Source organism: Saccopteryx leptura, chromosome 6, assembly GCF_036850995.1.
Source record: "Saccopteryx leptura isolate mSacLep1 chromosome 6, mSacLep1_pri_phased_curated, whole genome shotgun sequence".
Lineage (NCBI taxonomy): Eukaryota > Metazoa > Chordata > Mammalia > Chiroptera > Emballonuridae > Saccopteryx > Saccopteryx leptura.
The window spans coordinates 9,462,468-9,483,994 of record NC_089508.1 but is presented as its reverse complement, the minus strand read 5'-3'; the positions used below and the strand labels follow the sequence as shown (position 1 = coordinate 9,483,994).

The 21,527-nt window shown below is 46.4% G+C and overlaps 1 protein-coding gene, 1 long non-coding RNA gene and 1 other non-coding gene across 4 annotated transcripts; 1 reads left to right on the top strand and 2 right to left on the bottom strand.

Moving 5' to 3' along the window:
* Nucleotides 1-3,668: 3,668 nt before the first annotated feature.
* Nucleotides 3,669-5,952, bottom strand: LOC136376189 (uncharacterized). Of its 2 annotated transcripts, none has more exons than XR_010746154.1 (4): nt 5,622-5,952; nt 5,143-5,226; nt 4,791-5,026; nt 3,669-4,347 (listed from the first exon to the last, which is right to left on the bottom strand). It is a non-coding gene; the product is annotated as an uncharacterized lncRNA (long non-coding RNA). The 2 variants fall into 2 exon arrangements; XR_010746155.1 differs by having other exon boundaries at nt 4,791-4,989.
* Nucleotides 4,659-4,934, bottom strand: LOC136377900 (small Cajal body-specific RNA 13). Its single transcript, XR_010746512.1, has one exon. It is a non-coding gene; the product is annotated as a small Cajal body-specific RNA 13 (non-coding RNA).
* Nucleotides 5,953-6,077: 125 nt separating the features above from the next.
* GLRX5 (glutaredoxin 5) lies at nt 6,078-18,736 on the top strand. Its single transcript, XM_066342021.1, has 2 exons — nt 6,078-6,439; nt 18,078-18,736. Exons 1-2 carry the CDS (start codon nt 6,148-6,150, stop codon nt 18,254-18,256), a joined length of 471 nt encoding a protein of 156 aa, XP_066198118.1. The 5' UTR covers nt 6,078-6,147; the 3' UTR covers nt 18,257-18,736.
* The last annotated feature ends 2,791 nt before the right edge of the window (nt 18,737-21,527 follow it).

Genomic DNA, 21,527 nt, shown 5'->3' with positions numbered 1-21,527 from the left:
AGAGTGTCTTCTTAATTTTTAAAATCTCCTATTAACTTATTAGTCATTGCTTTTTCCTGCTTTTAATGTTAAACTTTTAAAATTTACTTTTTCTAATCTGTTGTGGCTGTAACATTAGGAAACTACGCTATGAACAGGCCTCGGATGAGAACTGAGGGTCTTGTGAGAATGTGGCACACTGATTAGTTCCCAGACACTGTCTGTCATGACAGGGACAGCAGTTATTGGCTCTCGCTGCCCCTGCTTCCTAAGTGAAATCGACTAGTGCCCCCTACCTGTCTTGCAGGGTAAAGCAGAGGCTCATGATGAAATACTCCATTTCTCAAGACACAATGGTTTTGAAATACGATGTTAATTTTTAACACAAGCAAAAAATCCTTTCCAGAGGATATTACTGGCTCTGTCCCCAGCCAGCCAGCAGTACGTGTGAATATTGGAGCTGCAGCTGCGTGGTCTGAGGAAGAGGAACCAATGGGAGCATTCCACCAGCTGAACTGACATACACACGTCACCGCACTAAAATGTGCCACAGGACAACGCACGTGTCTGTCTCGGAGGGGAGGCCAGCCGACATGGCACCTTCTCTTCAAGGCCTTTAATACAGAATTCTCGTGGTCACCCAATTTAGCAAGTGAGGTCTATGCAAAGTGACCCTCTTACTTTTTTTTAAAACAGTATCATTAGTTTGTAAGTGTTTTATTAAAACTCTTTGAAACTCTGGCTCACTGAGATTGGATAACAGTTAACTAAATCTCAGTAGGCTACACTTTCAAAGAGTTTCAAATGGGAATTTTTTCTCTAATATTTTTTTCCTGTAAAAGAAAAGGAATAACTTAAACCCCCTTCCCTCCGTGAAACTAGCATGAATAGCTCTTCCCTTGCTAGACAAGTCAGACTGCGCGGAGCAGAGGGTTCCGTGACCGCCAGATTGAAGTTTGAAGGCGTTAAATTACTAAGGCTTCAAGGTGGAAACAACCAAGTGGAATGCTGACTCATCGTAGAGAGTATTTACGGCCTTGGCAATACATCTTAGCAAGCTTTCAAAGAAAAAAATAAAATTGCTTAACAGTCTGTCTGGCTGCAACTCGGGGATTATCAGAGGGAGCCATAAACTTCTGCTGACAGATAAATCTTCCCAACAGGTCCGACCCACCATAGAGCTGGTTCCTTGCTTTCATATCCTGTGGTCGGGGCACTTACTCAGAAGTTGGTGGAATGTATTAAGTTTGAGTTATGGACGCTACCCGCTGGTAGAAAAAAGAAACACCTAATGCAAAACATGAAAGTCTTTTATCCAACAGTTTGGGAAAAGCCTCACTTTTAATCATGTTGGAATGTGTTTTATGATGACCACTAAATTCTTCCTCTTACCTTATAGGAGATGTGACTTGGGCGAGTTCCCTCGGACCCGCAGAGGTCTGAGTTTGGGCCTCGACACACAAAGGGAGCATGGGGACAGAAGAAAATAGGACTTTCAGACATGAGAAGCTGTGGTTGACATTTTTTCCCTTGGGTTTTTAGATTAAAATTGTCATTTCAGTTCCACAAAGAATAAAAATCACATCTACATCCAAGATATTCACATGCAGAGACAGTGAAGATATCCCGGGATATTTCATTTTCTGTGGGATTGGCAGGTGATGTTATGACAAGCAGTAAAACTCCATGAAGTGCTTGTGACGGCAACAGAACGCCCAGAGGAAGCCAAGGCGCTCAAGTGTGTCAATAAGATGTCATGCACAGTACTGGAGAGATCCTAATTTGGGGACCACAAGGTCCGAGAACCATTATCCTGGGCTTAGTGGTAAGGTCCAAATGAATGCACGGGCACCACATGGTGCGCTGCTCGTGCGAGACAGTGTTATTTTGTCCGTGTTTAGGAGCAGAGAGAGAGCATCAGTCGGTTCCTTAAAACTCCGCAGCCGTTACATAATGAGGTCTTGAAATAACAACCATTTGCAGATAGCGCACATTTCTCACAAATCCAGGGAGAGGGTAGGAGGGTGGAAAATTCCATGGAGAATCAAAAATAACACCTACGTATTTCGAGACGTTCAGGACTGGAACCCAGGGCTCATGTCACACGTCTACAGTTCAAATCCCAGAGCAGAATCGGGTTCTGCTGTGGCCTCCACGCTTTTCATAAATGCTCCTTTGGGGACTGTTTTCACTTGCATCTCCCACGGTCGGTTCCAGACCGAGCTAACCCAATTTACAAAACCCCACACCTCTCCCCTTTCCCCAGAGAGGGGAGCAGGGCCTGAGTTAGAGCGGGCCCTAACCAGGCCTTCCTGTCTCTAGGCTGAGCCCACTGAGGTGGGAACAGCAATTAGCAGAACTGAGGCCACTCCTACCGCCCTAGGAGTATTTATAAAAACAGCTGTCTTTGTCAGATAAAGGCAGTAAAAATCCAAGCCATTTCTATCTTTGCATTAGGGATTAGCAAAGATTCCCTCGGAGGGCAGGAGGGCATGGCCTCTTCTCACACGTTACATTATCTTTAGGGCTGTGGGGGCATGTTAATTCCAGGGTTGCAGGGACGCTCTAAAATTACTGGATAATAACACCTAAGCGCACCTGAGAAAGGTTTCAGGTTCCCGCTGGAACCTGGGGTCACAAAAGCTATTTTAGCTCAGGAATGTTTGCTGGCTCAACCCCTTGAGCAGCCCAAGCAGCCTCTTTCCTCTTACAATGACAAAGAATGCTCTGACCAGCTCGGACCCAGCCATTTCCATCTCTCATGTCCTCTGCCCAGAAACACCCCTTTGTCAGAATGCAGCACTGGCCTGACCAGGCAGTGGCGCAGTAGATAGAGCGTTGGACTGGGATGCAGAGGACCCAGGTTCAAGACCCTGAGGTCACTACCTTGAGCGAGGGGCTCATCTGGTTTGAGCAAAATCCCACCAGCTTGAACCCAAGATCGCTGGCTCCAGCAAGGGGTTACTCAGTCTGCTGAAGGCCCAGTGTCAAGGTACATATGGGAAAGCAATCAATGAACAACTAAGGTGTTGCAACGCGCAGTGAAAAACTAATGATTGATGCTTCTCATCTCTCTCTGTTCCTATCAGTCTGTCCCTGTCTATTCCTCTCTGACTCACTCTGTGTCTCTGTGAAAAAATAAATAAAAAATTAAAATAAAAAAAAAGAATGCAGCACTGACTTCAACCGTGAGGGCAAGGCAAGACACTGGCATGCTGCGAGTTCACCTGAAGCATCACAGTGGCTCAAGGATCCTGACTCTTCAGTTCGGGTTGATTATGGGAAGACAATCTCAACTTTGTAAGGTTTCTGACTATGGTTCAAGGTGAATTTGCTTTTGGAGGAGCGGATGGAAAGGAGAAATTTTACCAAATATAGTGAAACCTTATCTATAAATAAGTGCAGGGAAGGAAAACATTTTTAGGATGCCTGAGTCAACATGTTTACATGCCTGGGTTATTTATTTTGGGAGCTAATTATATCTTGTGACCAAAATGCCAGAATTCTGCTACATTTCTGTGTACTTCCCACCCCCACATCCCCATTAATGTCCACGGGGGAAAGATCAGAAATTGATAAAGAAGAAGTATTTTGCACACTATTTCTTCTGCCTCTTTAAATCACCAGTTTGGTGTCAATACCCCAAGAGTGGTTTTAACTCAAAGACAGATATGAACCTGTTCAACATATACATTTTACATTGTCGCTTCCTTTATTAAAACTTACATTTAGGCGTACCGTTTCAGTTTGGTTTAGATATGTGCTTTGTTTTCTTGCCCTCGATCATGCCACCAAAGCCACCAACTGGACTCCCTGGAGAGCACGGATGCTTCCCCTTATCAGAAAGGTCGAAATCACCTGTTTCGAATTTTTTGAACCATCTTTTGCATGTCCTATCAGAAACTGTACCTTCACCAAACACTTTCAATAAATTTCTACATGCTTCTGTAGCATTTCTTCCTTGTTGAAATTCGTATAAAATACAGTGGCGTAAATGAACTTCATCAATAGCCATGGGTACACTATCGCTTCACACATAAGACTAACATGAATCAATTTTGTTTTAGTTAATTTGCTACATCAGTATGTATACATTAAGTGATAAAAATAGAGAGGCACACATGCGCCAAATAAATGTGCTTAAGTGTGGAAACTTGTTGTGATAGAAATAGACAGAACTTTCCGGTAGACCTGGTAAGATAAGCATGAATAAAAGTTAAGTGATTTGGGAAATTGTATCCGTGTCTTCTCTGTTAGAGCACCACAAGCTGGATTTCTGAAACAACAGTTCTGCTTCAGCAACACAGCCTTTCCTGTATGTTTCTGTTCCGGATGCTTGTTCCTCTGACTTACCTAGAAACAAGGAATCTGGGGGGGGGGGGGGGGGGGGGGAGAAAACATTCTTTAAGAAGCTGATCAATTTTGGGCTCCACACTAGAAAACTACCAAACATCGACATTACTGATGGGATGAAGTATGTCACTGAGGAGCACTTCTGAGTAACGTCTTGAGTCTATTCTCAGTTTACCCGGTTCAAGTTTCATACTGAGGATTATCCGGAAGGCACTTGCTGACAGCACTGGTATTAATTTTGTGATTTTTAAAGTTGGGCATCTCCAAAGCATACACAGGTCATCCCCAGAAACAATTTTAAAAATATTTAAGGTTAAAAAATTTTTTTTTGTAGCAGTGCTTAAGTGTCTAACAGAAACCACTCCATCTGTTAAACAATATCTCGACTGCAAAGCTTCTCTAACTGTTGGTGGATCGATCATGACACGGGACAGTCATCATCACCGTGGCAACAGTACCTGGGAACTATCAGAGGAAAATTGCACATGGAACGGCTGGCTCTTGCGCAGTCCTGCCTCAGCTTCCTCTGGAGTATGCTTTCTCTGCAAGTCTGGTGTGCTCTAGGGTACCGCCAACCCAGCGCAGCTCCAAGACTACAGATCGTGCAGCGATGTCACGGACCCCACTCTCCCGGATTCATGCCGCCAGCATGAGCACCTGCCACGTTCCAAGCACAGTGAATTAAATCGAGTGCCTGGGAGAAAAATCAGTAAAGATCTAATAACTATATGTTGGGGTGTAAAAAGTACAATAGAGACTAGAGGAAGCAACGAGCCATCGTTTCTCTACTCTGTGCCCCCAACGTTGTACCTGTTCCTCACTTCTCACGCTGGCGACAAGCTTTGGGCACCAGGTCTCTCTGGAGATTCCCGCTGGCTCCGTGCCACTCAGCACCTGCCGACAAAACGTTTGTCCAACGAAGACCCATTTTCCGGTCTGAGTTCCCCATTCAATAAACTTAGCTCAGGGCCAAGCCCAAGGGCTTAAGTGAATCACACAGACGACAGCGCTTTGCAAACTATTAAAGTAAAAGTTGTTTTAGAGAAATAATCGCGCGCCAGAGGCGAGAGCCACGGGGTCGGTTCTCCTCCCACGTGGGCAGCGGGCCGAAAGGAGGGCCAGCCCACAGGGCTCAGGCGCCAGTGAGGTAGTTCTGGGCAGGCCTGTACGCCAGTGCCCGGCCCGGCTTCCGCCACGAACGGCCGAATGCGACCGGGGCCTTAGGCAAGCATCGGAGCCGCTCCCCCAAGCTGGGAAAGCCGCACCCAGGCCTTCCCCCGCCCCGTTACCTCCCCTAAGGCAGGAACCCAGCACCCGCCAACCGCGTGGCCATAAAACTTAACCACCGCCTATACCGGAACCGGGACCTTCCGCCGGAAGTGACCCCTTCCCGGCGTTCCGTGGAACGGCGAGACTCCGCCCAGTGCCTTTTCCAGCGGACTATCTCAGCAGTCCCGTCTACCCTGCCGAGGGAAGTCGTGTTTCCCCCGCGTTTCGCTTCTCCGCCGCGGAGCGTAACCCTGATGGACATCCATTCTGTCCAATCAATTGACGAAGCGACTGCCGAGGGCCAATGGTAAACCTGCCGAACGCGGCTCAGGCGTAAGAACCACCTTCAACATGTAGAGGCGGGGCTTGTAACATGATTGGTAGGCTGGAGTCATTGCGGGCCAGCCTTTTCCAATCACGGAGAGCAGTTTGGAGCCGGCCCAATGAGGGCCCCAGGGGGGCGGACCGGACGGCTGCGGGGCGGGGAAAGGCTCCCGGTGGCGAGCGGAGGTCCCCGGCCGTAGAGGGTTCCGGCGAGCGTACGGCATGAGTGGGTCCCTTGGCCGGGCGGCGGCGGCTCTGCTCCGCTGGGGGCGCGGCGCGGGCGGCGGAGGCCTGCGGGTCCCGGGCGTGAGGGCGGCAGGCTCGGGCGGCGTCGGCGGCTCGGCGGAGCAGCTGGACGCGCTGGTGAAGAAGGACAAGGTGGTGGTCTTCCTCAAGGGCACGCCGGAGCAGCCCCAGTGCGGCTTCAGCAACGCGGTGGTGCAGATCCTGCGGCTGCATGGCGTCGGCGACTACGCGGCCTACAACGTGCTGGACGACCCCCAGCTCCGGCAAGGTCAGGGCCCTCCGGGTGCGAGGCGGGGGGGCTGCAGGCCCAGCCGCCCGCGGGGCCGGGAGCCTGTCTGGGGTTCGAGCGGGGTCAGGGCACCGCTGTGTTAGAGGGCCTGGGGTGCAGGCGTGATTGGCTTGGACAGGGTCTGAGGGTCTGGGGCTCTGGCACTGTTGTCAACTTGGGCGGTGGGGGAAGGCTTAGCGTCTCGCCGATCCTCGCTCTGGGCTGAAGTAGGGGTTTCGGGGCGAGTTCTCTGGGGCCGTGTCCGAGGAGAGGGGTCAGCAGCCTGACTCCCCGCTCTGCAGGGTGGGGAAGCGGGGTGAAGAGGGATACGATAACTCAGGAGGGAGGCACTTTGGGGGGGGGGGGATACTTTGAGGGCGTTGGCCTGCTTTGTGGATGGATAAGGAGCTGGTGCTGTGGACGGTGGGGCGGAGGTGGCCGTTGTCTGAGGTCGGCCCCTCGAGCTTCATGGGTCGGTGTCAGGGACCATCCTCTGTTGTTGCTACAACGAAGTGGTTGACAACAGCTTTTGGACTGGGCTGAGTTGGGATCTGCTGGTGTGGAAGAAAAAGGCATGGGATCAGGGCAGGGGAGAGTTTGTGGGGGTCTATGGCTTGTGGAGGCTTGTTAGGAGAGGGACAGGGAATGACTCCCGGTCTCTATCTAGCTAACTCAAGCTGGAGCTCAAGGAGCCAGGGGCCAGGCAGGACCTGTGGCGGTGAACTGGCCCAGGGCTGGGAACCTTTTGTGCACGTGTCCGTGGGTATGCTCCTTGGCTAAGGTTGGTCGGGGTTGATGGAGAAATGGGGAGTTTGTGCCTGTGCCTCCTGGAGGGTGGCTTCGGTACCCTGCATTCCAGTGCGTTCCAGGTAAAGGTTAGTAAGGACCGAGTTCCGGCATCTCCCTGAGCCTAGCGCTGTTGTTTAGTGACAGTGTTCTAAAGGGAGTCTTAAAACACCAGGTTCTGATATTTTATATGTAGAATTTTACATGTTGTTATTCTGTGTTTATGACTATTACCCTGAATTTGAAATGATTAATCATAGTCATTCTTACATTAATGAGGCTGGTTTCATGGAAAGACTTTGGGTTGAAATCCTTCTGTGGCCAACTTTTGGATTCTAACCATTTATTAGAATCCAAAGAGGACCTCTGGGAGCAGAGGTCCAGCCTCAACCCCATGGGTCCTGCCTAACAGTTGCTGTTGTTAAAAACACAATTGATGTCTATATGTACATAGTATTTTATTTTAGCCTCTTGAGAGTAGGGAACCTGTCTTCTACCACTGCTGGGGTGCTATGTATATTGCCTGTGCAGAACAAGCTTTCATTGAGTGTTTTAATAAGTAAATGGTTCTTTTATTTATCCTATCATAAACTTTCTTCCATGCCCTTTAAACATAAACACCCTTGAATGTCTGCTTCTTCACGATTGTACTTCTTGCTTTGGGAGCAGTATCTTTTGGACGAATAATCACTATCTTATTGTTGAGTGTTTATTACTAAGCATTTGAGAATATGTTCAGTCTTTCCAGTATCGAATTTAAGGCAATAGTAAGAGACCTATGACATTGGCAAACTTTAAAAGTCAGATAACAGGTTGTATGGGTATGTGGTGGATATGGCCTGTGCTGAAGATAGTATACAATAGTTTCCATCACTTTGGAGGAATAACTGGCGGTACCTAGCTGAGTGAATGGTGAACATAGCCAAAGACCCCCTCTGCCTTACTCCTGAGTATGTAACCTGCAGCAGGAGCTGACAGTCTTCCTCAGCAAAGGGCCAGAGAATCAGCACTTGAGTCTTTGAGGACCGTGCAGTCTCTATTCAGCTCGGCTGTTGTAGCGTGAAAGTAGTCAGGGATACATACATAAATAAATAAGCTTGGCTAAGTTCCAATAAAAATTTATTGACAGTAACAGGATGTGGACCAGATTTGTTCTGAAGGCCGTAGCGTGTCACCCTTGATCTAGAGAGACAGACCCCCCCCTGCACGTGAGTTAAGGTCTCACATGTAAGGATATTCTTTGTAGCATTGCTTGTAAGCACGACAAATTGGCAAGAAGGGACCCCTTGGTCTGTTAGTAGCAGACTGGATAAACTAACTTAGTCACATGATTAACAACTGAATTGTGACTAAAATGACCTAGAAGTAAATATATTTATGGATATAAATTTCAAAAAATATAATGTTTTAGTCAAAAAGTAAGTTGCATAAAGTTAATTAGGCATAATGTTATTTGGGTATATAAATGTTAGAGATGAGACAGTGTCCCATATACTGTGGATATGTGCGTGCAAGTGTAGCTTAGCTCAAGGGCAAAAGTGACAGGCCAGCTATAGGCCAGAGGTTACGTCTGGTGGTCAAGATCTGGCCTTTGGACACCAAGAATCCGGGGTGTAAATCTTGCCTCCAGCATGTGCTAGCGTTGTGACTCTGGGTAAGTCATTTAATCTCTCTGAGCTTTAGTTTCTTTATCTGTAAAACAGGGATAATTATACTTAACCTTGTAAGGTTTTTGTAAAGAGCAAATGAGATTTTATGTGAAACACTTAAAAGTGTGAAACCCTGTAACCCTTAGGCTTACATAAATGGGCATTTTCATATGGCGTGGCATATTTAATTGGTATTTCCCTGCATTCCTTTTCTAAGCTTTCTCTGTTGCATGTGTTTCTCAGAGAAGCATTTCTGGGAAGGGTGGAACAGAGGACATCAACACGGAGAGAAGAGCATATCCACATTGTCCCTGGCCCAGTGGGAACTTAACTTATTTCTCCAATTCTGTCTCAGTTCATCTTCATAATAAGTCTGCAAGACATAGAGTTATCCCATTTTATAGATAAGGAAACTGAGGCTGAGAGATAAGATTTAGCAGAGGCTACATGTATGAGCTAGAAGCCACAGTCTGTGATGTCTTGCAGACACTGCCCCCGTGCTTTGCCCTCCCTCCACAGGGGTCTGCTGTTCTCCACGCTTTCAGCTCAGGTTGTCTCCTGTAGTCCTGGTTGTGCTCTAAGGGGGGAGGAAGAGGTTCGAGGCTCTGGGAGGAGGTAACGCGACTTGCCCAAGGTCACAGAACCTAGCAAGTGACTGAGTTGGAATTAACCTGCATTCAATTCTGAAGCTCCTGCAGTAAAAATCTACCAGGAAAAAGGTAGGGCTGTCTTTATGGTGCTCTTAAAATTTATTGTCCAAACCAGGAACAAAGAATGTGTGCTAAAATGTGATGGGTTTTGATAAGTACCTTTCTGAAAGTTCTGGAAGGAAACTTGCCAGGACATTTTCTCCACTCTGGCTTCATACTCGCAATATCCAATTTTTTGGCGGAGCAGCAGGAGTGTGTAAAACAGCACAGTTCCTAGTAGTACACTGTTAGATAAACTTGCAGTCAACAGTTTCTGTTCCAAATCGAATCACTGTCTGTTTATAAAATTTGGTTGTCATTACAGTCCATTCTTGGATATAATTTTCAGATTTTCAAGAGTTTCTCTGATTCTAAGTAATCCCAAGTAATGTCTGTAAGAACTATCACTGTCTCTTACAGTTTTTAAAGATAGAAACGTGAGAGAAATTAGCTACATTTAAACAATTATGAAACTGTGGGACTCATTTTAATTTTCAACACAAACAGTGGTCTTATTAGCAGAAGTTTCTCACTTGACTGTAGCAGCACTTTTCAACCCATGTGATGCAAGAATTCTAACGCATGCAGTACCTGAGATTGTCAACTGAGAAAATGACAACAGGCAACACAACAATAGCCATCTGATGTGAATGAATCAAAATTAAAACTACTTTTTTTTTGGCAAGAACATTATTTTTTGTATGTGTGCTGCAGAATTTCAGTAGTTTATGTGTGCCATGAGATGAAAAACATTGAAAATTGCTGCTCTATAGGAATCAGTCAGATATTTCCTTAAGTATTTAAACCCAGAATTGGACTTTTTAAAAAAGAAAAATAGCATGTTTTTTAAGAAAGATGCCAAAGCTTTGCCTTGACATCAGCTACCTGTAACATTTGTTAATTTAAAAATTAAAGAAGCAGCCTGACCAGGCAGTAGTGCAGTGAATAGAGCGCTGGACTAGGACACAGAGGACCCAGGTTCAAAACCCCGAGGTCCCTGGCTTGAGCGTGGTCTCACCAGCTTGAGCATGGGGTCACTGGCTTGATCATGGGATCATAAACATGACCCCATGGTCGCTGGCTTGAGCAAGGAGTCACTCACTCTGCTGTAGCTCCCCTCCCCATCAAGGCACATATGAGAAAGCAATCAGTGAACAACTAAGGAGCCGCAACGAAGAATTGATGCTTCACATTTCTCTCCCTTCCTGTCTGTCTATCCCTCTGTTTCTGTCACTAAACAAACAAATAAATCAATAAAAATTAAAGAAGTAGGTAAGTTGAATATTGATAAACTATCAGCTCCTAGGCACCTGGACTGCTGTCATGGAGTTTGGAAGGAGTTAGTCCCCTGCACGAGGCTCTGTGTTGGATGCTCAGTGTAGTTGGAAAGCCACTTGTTCAGGGCGGTTTGGTGGCAAGGATTGATCCTGGTGGCACATCCTTCCCTTCCCTCAGAGTCAGGACACATGCTCTGCAACATAAAGTTTAATGAATGAGATGAGCCTAGTGCTTTGGTCGAGTGTGGTGCTATAACAATGATCGATGAAAACAAACCAATCTGCTGTTCAGTAAAAACCTTATTTAAAAGAACTGTACCTATTTTAGGATTAAATGTGTGTGTTTGGGGTAGCCCAAAGACAGCCAATTTATTTTCATTTTTGGTGTGTTTCAAAAATTGTAGGCACTCACCGAAAGAATCAGTAGGTTATCATGGAAAGCTTAATATACGTTATTAATTGGAAAACACGCAGATATAGTATCATGCACATAAATGGTTCACATACTTAAATGTAAAAGATTTAAGAAAATTTAGAAAAACTGAGGTTCATATTTACTTTAAACATTCTTTAATCCCTACACCTACCTTCAGTGATCATAAAAATGATTTATAACTAGCATTGTTGTAAAACAGGGGTCCCCAAACTACGGCCCGCGGGCTGCATGCGGCCCCCTGAGGCCATTTATCCGGCCCCCACCGCACTTCCGGAAGGGGCACCTCTTTCATTGGTGGTCAGTGAGAGGAGCATAGTTCCCATTGAAATACTGGTCAGTTTGTTGATTTAAATTTACTCGTTCTTTATTTTAAATATTTTATTTGTTCCCGTTTTGTTTTTTTACTTTAAAATAAGATATGTGCAGTGTGCACAGGGATTTGTTCATATTTTTTTTATAGTCTGGCCCTCCAACAGTCTGAGGGACAGTGAACTGGCCCCCTGTGTAAAAAGTTTGGGGACCCCTGTTGTAAAATAAGTTCTGATAGACTGTATTTGAGGATAGAGTTAAAAAACACACAATTTATAATATGCTGAGTCATATAATATGCTGAGTCACCATGTAGCACCAAACATCCGAATGTTGAAAAAGTTGAATTCACCAGGCTATTCTAGTACATCTAGATACTAGGGACTGTGAAGACATCCTGATGCTTAATGAAATTTGCCTTTTATTGGTCAGCAACCCCCTTACCTCTAGCTGATTTTTTTTGACACCCAGAGTGACTTTGAAATTGCTAAGAGAAGTACTCATCACAAGAAAAAAAGAAATATTTGTACTCTGTATGGTGATAGAATTGGATTTACTGTAGTGACCACTTTGCAATAGATGCAAACATCATATTGTACACCTGAAACTAATGTAACACCGTATGTCAGTCATACCTCAGTAAAAAAGAGCTTCGACAAAATAGCATGCTTTCTGGGGCTGTAACGTTGCAGTATTTCTTCATGTGTGAGGTCTGCAGAAGAAAGATAAAGCCCTCAGCTCACGCTGGGGGCCTTTTCTAGTGCTGTCATTTAGAGCAACGTGTCTAGTTTTTTGAAGGTGATGACTTTTAAATGAGAAAAACACATTGTATCTTGAACAGTTATTTGTGATATAACTCAAATTGGTAATTTTATTTGGAAAATAAATGTTTAACAATAAATGATAGGATATTAAGAACCAGTTCTTGTATTTTTTGTTTGTTGACATAAAAACCACCACTTGTGTTTTAGGATGGAAATGACATTTCCAAAAACTATAGAAAAAATTAACCCTTTGAGTAGTATGAATGTTCATGTACGTCCTCGTGCCTCCTGACCATCAGAGTACGATTGATTTATTTTAAAAATGTATAAGGCACAACATTTAAAAAAAGGCCTCCCTGCTTATAGGTTTATTTAGGTTTTCCACTTCTTGTGACTCAGTCTAGGAAGACTATACTGTTCTAGCAACTTATCCATTTCTTCTAGACAGTTGATTTTGGTGGCATATAATCTTTCATAATATTCTAATATGACCCATTGTATATCCATGGTACCTGTGGTAATCTCTCTTTCATTTCGAATTCTGTTTATATGAGTCATTTCTCTTTTTTCCTTAGTAAGTCTAGCCAGGGTTTTTTCAATTTTATTGATCTTTTCAAAGAACCAACTCTTTGTTATATTAATGCTTTGAGTAGTGAGTTTTTTCCATGATCAATGAGCCCCGGGAGTTTTTTTTTTCAAAATATGAAATTAGTTCCAGTTACAGTTTTATTAACTTAAAATCATGTTTGTTTGATAACTAATTTATAGAAACAAGAATAACATACATTTGCCTCTCTTTTTTTTTGCAATTTTTTTTTTTTTTTTTTTGCATTTTTCTGAAGTTGGAAACAGGGAGGCAGTCGGACAGACTCCTGCATGCACCCGACCGGGATCCACCCGGCATGCCCACCAGGGGGCGATGCTCTGCCCATCGGGGCATCACTCGGCCGCAATCAGAGCCATTCTAGCGCCTGAGGCAGAGGCCACAGAACCATCCTCAGCGCCCGGGCAAACTTTTGCTCCAATGGAGCTTTGGCTGTGGGAGGGGAAGAGAGAGGCAGAGAGGAAGGAGAGGGGGAGGGGTGGAGAAGCAGATGGGCGCTTCTCCTGTGTGCCCTGGCCGGGAATCGAACCCGGGACTCCTGCATGCCAGGCCGACGCTCTGCCACTGAGCTAACCGGCCAGGGCGAAATAGAAACAACTATCAAAAACCTCCCCCAAAATAAAAGTCCAGGACCAGATGGCTACACTAGTAAATTCTGCCAAACTTTGAAAAATTTGGTGCCTGTTCTTCTCAAAGTCTTCCAAAAAATAGAAGAAGCAATACTCCCTAATACATTTTATGAGGCCAACATAACCCTCGTGCCAAAACTTGGCAAGAACAATACAAAGAAAGAAAACTACTGACCAATATCTCTAATGAACACAGATGCAAAAATTCTAAACAAAATACTAGCAAATCAAATAAAACAATACATTAAAAAAATAACACATCACAGTCAAGTGGGATTCATGTCAGGAGGACAAGGATGGTTCAATATACACAAATCCATCAACATAATACACCACATCAACAAAACAAAGGACAAAAATTCTATGATCTTATCAATAATGCAGAAAAGGTATTCAATAAGATACAGTATCCATTTATGTTTAAAATACCCAGTTAAATGGGTATAGAAGGAAAGTACCTCAACATAACAAAGGCCGTATTTGACAAACCATGACACTAGTGAAAAACTGAAAGCTTTTTCTCTAAAATCAGGAAGAAGACAAGGATGCCCACTCTCTCCACTCTTATTCAACTCAGTACTGGAAGTTTTAGCCAGAGCAATAGACAAGAGAAATAAATAAAAAGCATCCATATTGGGAAAGAAGAAATAAAAGTATTACTTTTTGCAGATGACATGATCTTGTATAGAGAAAACTGCAAAGACTCCACCAAAAACTATTAGAAACTAACAAATACAGTAAAGTTGCGTGATACAAAATCAATATTCAAAAGCACTGCTTTCTTATATGCCTACAACGAAACTTCAGAAAATGAATTGGGAAAAAATTCTTTTACAATTGCAACAGCAACAAAATAATAAAATACCTCAACAAAGGATGTGAAGGACTTATCAGTAGTCCCCAGACTTTTTACACAGGGGGCCAGTTCACTGTCCCTTGGACCGTTGGAGGGCCGCCACATACAGTGCTCCTCTCACTGACCACCAGTGAAAGAGGTGCCCCTTCTGGAAGTGCGGCGGGCGGATAAATGGCCTCAGGGGGCTGCATGTGGCCCGTGGGCCGTAGTTTGGGGACGCCTGACTTACATACTGAAAACTACAAAGCATTAAAAGAAATGGAAAAAAAACCCCACAATGAAGTGGAAAAATATCTTGTGTTGATGGATTAGAACAGTGGTTCTCAACCTTTCTAATGCCGTGACCCCGCAATACAGTTCCTCATGTTGCGGTGACCCCAAACCAAAAAATAATTTTGGTGGCTACTTCATAACTGTAATTTTGCTACAGTTATGATTCGGAATGTAAATACCTGATACGCATTATGTATTTTCCGATGGCTTTAGGCGACCCCACTGGGGTCGCGACCCACAGGTTGAGAACCGCTGGATTAGAAGAATCAACATAGTTAAAATGGGCATATTACCCAAAGCAATATACAAATTTAATGCAATCCCCATTAAAATCTCAATGTCATTTTTTAAAGAAATAGAACAAAAAAATCACCAGATTTGTGTGGAATCAAAAAAGACCCTGAATAGCCACAACAATCCTGAGAAAAAAGAATGAAACCAAAAGTATCTTCACATTAAACCAGGCGTCCCCAAACTACGGCCAGCCCCCTGAGGCTATTTATCCAGGCCCTCGCCTCACTTCCCGAAGGGGCACCTCTTTCACTGGTGGTCAGTGAGAGGAGCACTGTATGTGCGGCCCTCCAACGGTCTACAGTGAACTGGCCCCCCGTGTAAAAAGTTTGGGGATCCCTGCTTAAACTATAGAGCCATGATAATCGAAACAGCATGGCATTGGAAGCAAAACAGACAGACCAGTGGAATAGTATCAAGAGCCCAGAAATAGAACCACATTATATGGACAGATAACCTTTGACAAAGAAGCCAAAAACACACACTGGAGAAAAGAAAGCCTTTTCAATAAATGGTGCTGGGAAAATTGGAATGCCATATGCAAAGAATGAAATTTGACTGAAGTTTGTCCCCATGCACAAAAATGAATTCAAAATGGATCAAAGACCTAAATATATATAAGATCTGACACAGTAAATTACGTAAAATAAAACATAGGTACTAAGCTCATGGACCTTGGCTGTAGAGAACATTTTATGGATTTGACCCCAAAGGTAAGGGATGTAAAGGCAAAAATAAATGAATGGAACTATATCAAACTGAAAAGCTGCTGCACAGCAAAAGAATCTGACAACCAAACAAAAAGGCAGCCAACCAGATGGAGAGATGATATTCACAAACAACAGCTCTGGTAAGAGGTTAATATCCAATGTATATAAAGAATTCACAGAGCTCAGCAGCAAGCAAGCAAACAATCCAATTAAAAAATGGGGAGAGAGCCTGACCAGGTGGTATCGCAGTGGATAGAGCATTGGACTGGGATGCAGAAGACCCAGGTTCAAAACCCCGAAATCACCTGCTTAAGCATGGAATCATAGACATGACCCAAAGGTTGCTAGCTTGAGCTCAAGGTCGCTGGCTTGAGCAAGGGGATACCCGCTCTGCTGGAACTCCTGAGTCAAGGCACATATGAGGAAGCAATCCATGAACAACTAAGGTGCTGCAATGAAGAATTGATGCTTCTCTCTCCCTTCCTGTCTGTCTGTCCCTATCTGGTCCTCTCTCTGTCTCTGTCACAAAAATAAAAATTGGGGAATGGGGAGAGGATTTGAACAGACACTTCTTCCAAGAAGACATACAAATAAATGGCCAACAGATAGATGAAAAGATGCTCATCTTCACTAGTTATTAGAGAAATGCAAATCAGAACTACAATGAGATACCACCTTACCTGTTAGATTAGCTATTATCAACAAGACAGGTAATAACAATTGTGGATAGGTGTGGAGAAAAAGGAACCCTCATTCAGTGCTGGTGGGAATGTAAACTGGTACAGCCATTATAGAAGACAGTGTGGTGGTACCTCGAAAAATTAAAATAGAATTACTATATTAAAATAGAATTACCATATGACCCAGCAATTTCTCCACTGGGTACTTACCCCAAAAACATCGGCATGTGAAGACACATGCACCCCTGTTTATTGTAACATTAGTCACAGTGGCCAAGACATGGAAACAACCAAATGTCCCTTGATAGAGGATCAGATAAAGAAGATGTGGTACAGGTATTCAATGCACTACTCCTCAGCCATAGGAAATGATGACATAGTGCCATTTACGCAGCATGGATGGACCTTATGAACATTACACTGAGTGAAATAAGTAAATCAGGAAAAGCTAAGAACTGTATGATTCCACACATAGGTGGGACATAAAACAGACTCATGGATGTAGATAAAATGGAGTGGTTACAGGGCGGGGGAGTAAAGGGAGACATATACAGGTGACAGAAAATGATCTGACTTTGGGTGATGGGCACACAATGCCATCAGTAGTTCAAATGCCATGTGATGTTCATCTGAAACCTCTGTACTCTTATTGATCAATATCACCCCATTAAATTTAATTCCTAAATTAACAAAACTGAAATTGGAAAACGTGTATACCTACAGGTGAAAGAACTGGAAATAAAATCTTAGAAAAGAAGCAGAAAGCACATTTCCTTTTTCCTGTTTTGTTTGTAACCATCCTCCCATCGTGCTCATGGCTCAGCAGAACAGGGTATACTGCATGGCTGCCCTGTCTCCTGGTTCCGTGCGTGCTGGCTGTCTGCTGTGAGCTCGTGAGAGCAGGGCATGGGTCTCACTGCCCAGGGGGTCCTGTGCCTGCACCCCTACTTGGGCCTTAATGAGCTTGGGGCCTTCCCTTCAGGAACTCGGTCACTGTGAGCTCTGGGCTGAGCCACGTCACCTGCCCATGGAGTGCCCATCCGAAGGGCTGAATACAAGGGCTACAGTTTGTAGCCATAGGAAAGGGCTTTTTCTCTGGGTGGAGAATTATTAAAGGTAAAGCTTAAGAATCTGGTGACATTCGCTAACTCAGAGAGGCATTAAGTGGGGACGGCCTCCTTGGGCAGTGTCACCATGGTGGATCCATGCAAAGTAGTCCACTTGGGAATGAAGTTGTGGCATTTCTTGTGGGTTTTGTTTTACTGAAAATGTGACTGGCAGATGCGTGGAGGACATGGCCCTGGGTAGCTTGTGTGACTTGCAATAAGCTATCAAGGTCCCTGCTGTTAACAGTGTTGGGCGGGCGAGGTGTTTTAGGAGAGAGCCTTCCTCACCTGATTCTTCTCAGAACCTTGTGGGTGAGGGTGGGAACAGGATGAGAGACCAAGGGATAGCTTGTCTGGGGTCTCACAGTCTGTCATTGGAAGAGCTGGGGTGTGCCCAGCAGTCCATTTGGCTCTGAAGCCTGTGCTCTTTGTAGCGAACACCTTACTCCCCAAGCACGGGGCGGGGGGGGGGGGAGCGAGGAGGGAACCCCGGGTCTTCTGCAGGGGGTGGTGAGGAACATTCTGCTGGGAAGTCAGCCCTGACCATTTCAATAACGCTTGAATGTTCCTTCCCCGTAGGCATTAAAGACTATTCCAACTGGCCCACCATCCCACAAGTGTACCTCAACGGTGAGTTTGTGGGGGGCTGTGACATCCTCCTGCAGATGCACCAGAACGGGGACCTGGTGGAAGAACTGAAAAAGCTGGGCATCCGCTCCGCCCTCCTAGACGAAACGAAAGACCAGGACTCCAAGTGAGGTCGGCGGGCCCTCCCGAGCAGAGCCCGCGCCGCCGCCGGAGGAGGAGCAGGAGCCGCGGGCCGGACACGCACTGCCAGAGAAGCCTTACGGAGCGTGGTTACCGTTCCCACGCTGCTTGCACCGATTCCTGCCATTGTGAGCAGTTGGGGGGGGTTAGTGTGCCTGGTGTTTGAGCTGAGGGTATCCTATTGTGAATGTAATTGGAACCACTGCACTGTAATGATTCACGTCATATTATGATATTGTTGGAAACAGAATCTGTTCTTATATAGTCATTTGCTCTTCGCCTGATTCAGGAGTAAAACTAGGAGCTTTTGAATCATCATTATTATCCATGAGTTCTCGGCCAATGTGTCAGTTTGCAAAGATAATCTATCCACCCAAAGTTTTGTAACTTCTATTAAGAAAAATGATGGATAAGGAAGAGAACATGATAACTGGGGTGTTGTTTTTAAAAATAAACTGCCAGGGATAACACTGTGTGAGTTGTTCGTTCCAAATAGCAGCGAGTCTGTTTTAGTCCGTTCCTGCTACTGTGACTGAGTACCACAGACCGGGGGACTTATAGACGACAGACACCCACTCCTCACGGTACTGGAGGCTCGGGCAGACTCAGTGTCTGAGTACCATAGCCCGGGGGACTTATAGACGACAGACACCTACTCCTCACGGTACTGGAGGCTGGAAGGCCGAGGCCAAGGCTCGGGCAGACTCAGTGTCTGAGTACCACAGACCGGGGGACTTATAGACGACAGACACCCACTCCTCACGGTACTGCAGGCTGGAAGGCCGAGGCCAAGGTTCGGGCAGACTCAGTGTCTGAGTACCACAGACCGGGGGACTTATAGACGACAGACACCTACTCCTCACGGTACTGGAGGCTGGAAGGCCGAGGCCAAGGCTCGGTCAGACTCAGTGTCTGAGTACCACAGACCGGGGGACTTATAGACGACAGACACCCACTCCTCACGGTACTGGAGGCTCGGGCAGACTCAGTGTCTGAGTACCACAGACCGGGGGACTTATAGACGACAGACACCCACTCCTCACGGTACTGGAGGCTCGGGCAGACTCAGTGTCTGAGTACCACAGACCGGGGGACTTATAGACGACAGACACCCACTCCTCACGGTACTGGAGGCTCGGGCAGACTCAGTGTCTGAGTACCATAGACCGGGGGACTTATAGACGACAGACACCTACTCCTCACGGTACTGGAGGCTGGAAGGCCGAGGCCAAGGCTCGGGCAGACTCAGTGTCTGAGTACCATAGACCGGGGGACTTATAGACGACAGACACCTACTCCTCACAGTACTGCAGGCTGGAAGGCCGAGGCCAAGGCTCGGGCAGACTCAGTGTCTGAGTACCATAGACCGGGGGACTTATAGACGACAGACACCTACTCCTCACGGTACTGCAGGCTGGAAGGCCGAGGCCAAGGCTCGGGCAGACTCAGTGTCTGAGTACCATAGACCGGGGGACTTATAGACGACAGACACCTACTCCTCACGGTACTGGGGGCTGGAAGGCCGAGGCCAAGGCTCGGGCAGACTCAGTGTCAGTACCATAGCCCGGGGGACTTATAGACGACAGACACCTACTCCTCACGGTACTACGGGCTGGAAGGCCGAGGCCAAGGCTCGGGCAGACTCAGTGTCAGTACCATAGACCGGGGGACTTATAGACGACAGACACCTACTCCTCACGGTACTGCAGGCTGGAAGGCCGAGGCCAAGGCTCGGGCAGACTCAGTGTCTGAGTACCATAGACCGGGGGACTTATAGACGACAGACACCTACTCCTCATGGTACTGCAGGCTCGGGCAGACTCAGTGTCTGAGTACCATAGACCGGGGGACTTATAGACGACAGACACCTACTCCTCATGGTACTGGAGGCTGGAAGGCCGAGGCCAAGGCTCGGGCAGACTCAGTGTCTGGCGAGAGCCTGCTTCTGGTTCATAGATGACTGTCTTCTCACGGTGTCCTCACTAGGAAGCTCTCTGGGGTCCCTTTTATTAGGGCACTAATCCTGTTCACGAGGGCCCCACCCTCATGACCTGATCACCTCCGAAAGGCCCCCCTTCCTAACGCCATAACTTTGGGCCTTAGGTGTCAACATGGGAATTTTGAGCAGACATACACAATTTATAGTGGTCTATAAGGATTGTTAGTTCCTGTGATCTTTTGATTTTAGAAATTAAGAGTGGTTGTCACACTTCTATTAAATTTGCCACAGAGATGGCTGTCAGGCTGTGCTCTGACTCCTCGAGGGGAGGTGGCCGTTGTAAATGCTGAGAGGTACTGCAGGTCTATTAGGGGGCGTGGGCGGGCTGGCGGGCCAGGCGTGCTGCGGAGGGGGGGAGGCAGCCCCGCCCACTTCTGAGACAGAGCTTGGCAGCCCTCCAGAGATGGGACCCAGTGAGCATTTTATTTCTTAAAACAGAGGGCCTTTATTAAAAAAGGAATAATCGGCCTGACCAGGTGGTGGCACAGTGGATAGAGCGTTGGACTGGGACACGGAGGACTCAGGTTTAAAACCCCGAGGTTACCAGCTTGAGCACAGGCTCATCTGGTTTGAGTAGGAGCTCACCAGCTTGGACCCAAGGTCTCTGGCTTGACCGTGGGATCATAGACATGACCGCATGGTTGCTTTCTTGAGCCCAAAGGTTGTTGGCTTGAGCAAGGAGTCACTTGCTCTGCTGGAGGCGCCCCCCCCGCCCCGTCAAGGCACATATGAGAAAGTAATCAGTGAATAACTAAGGAACCACAGTGAAGAATTGATGCTTCTCATATCTCTCCTTCCTGTCTGTCCCTATCCCTCTCTATGTCTATGTCAAAAAAGAAAGGAATAATTGGACTCATAGCGAGGCTCTCCGGTATCTTTCTGAGGCTCCCAGTGTGTGTCCATCACCGTGGGGGCTGGAGCGGGAGGTGTGCTCTGCGGTGGAGCTGGGGAGAGAGCCTTCCGGCACGGGTACCTTTGGGTCCCCAGAGCCACTCTCGAGGCCTGTTCTGTGCCTCTACCGGGGTGCCTCTGGGAGAAGCTCTGAAAACAGACTGCCCTGGAGGTAGGGAGTGACCTGCAGGTGGCTCCATAGCTCACTGCTTCTGCCACCTCTCTCCCACCTCACTGGGGACTGTCCTGACAGCGGAGGACTGCCCTCCAACAACCCCAGGGCTCACCGCTTATTCTCCCAGGAACGTTTTCACCCCACGAGTCCATGGTGCCCTGTGTCCCCTCAGTACCTTTGCGTCCGTGGTTGGCCA

What these genes read in the sequence shown, in the direction of transcription:
- GLRX5 (XM_066342021.1), top strand. Translation starts at nt 6,148, where the DNA reads ATGAGTGGGTCCCTTGGCCGGGCGGCGGCGGCTCTGCTCCGCTGGGGG. An exon ending in CGACCCCCAGCTCCGGCAAG is followed by an intron (nt 6,440 to 18,077) that starts GTCAGGGCCCTC and finishes CCTTCCCCGTAG; the next exon opens with GCATTAAAGACTATTCCAAC.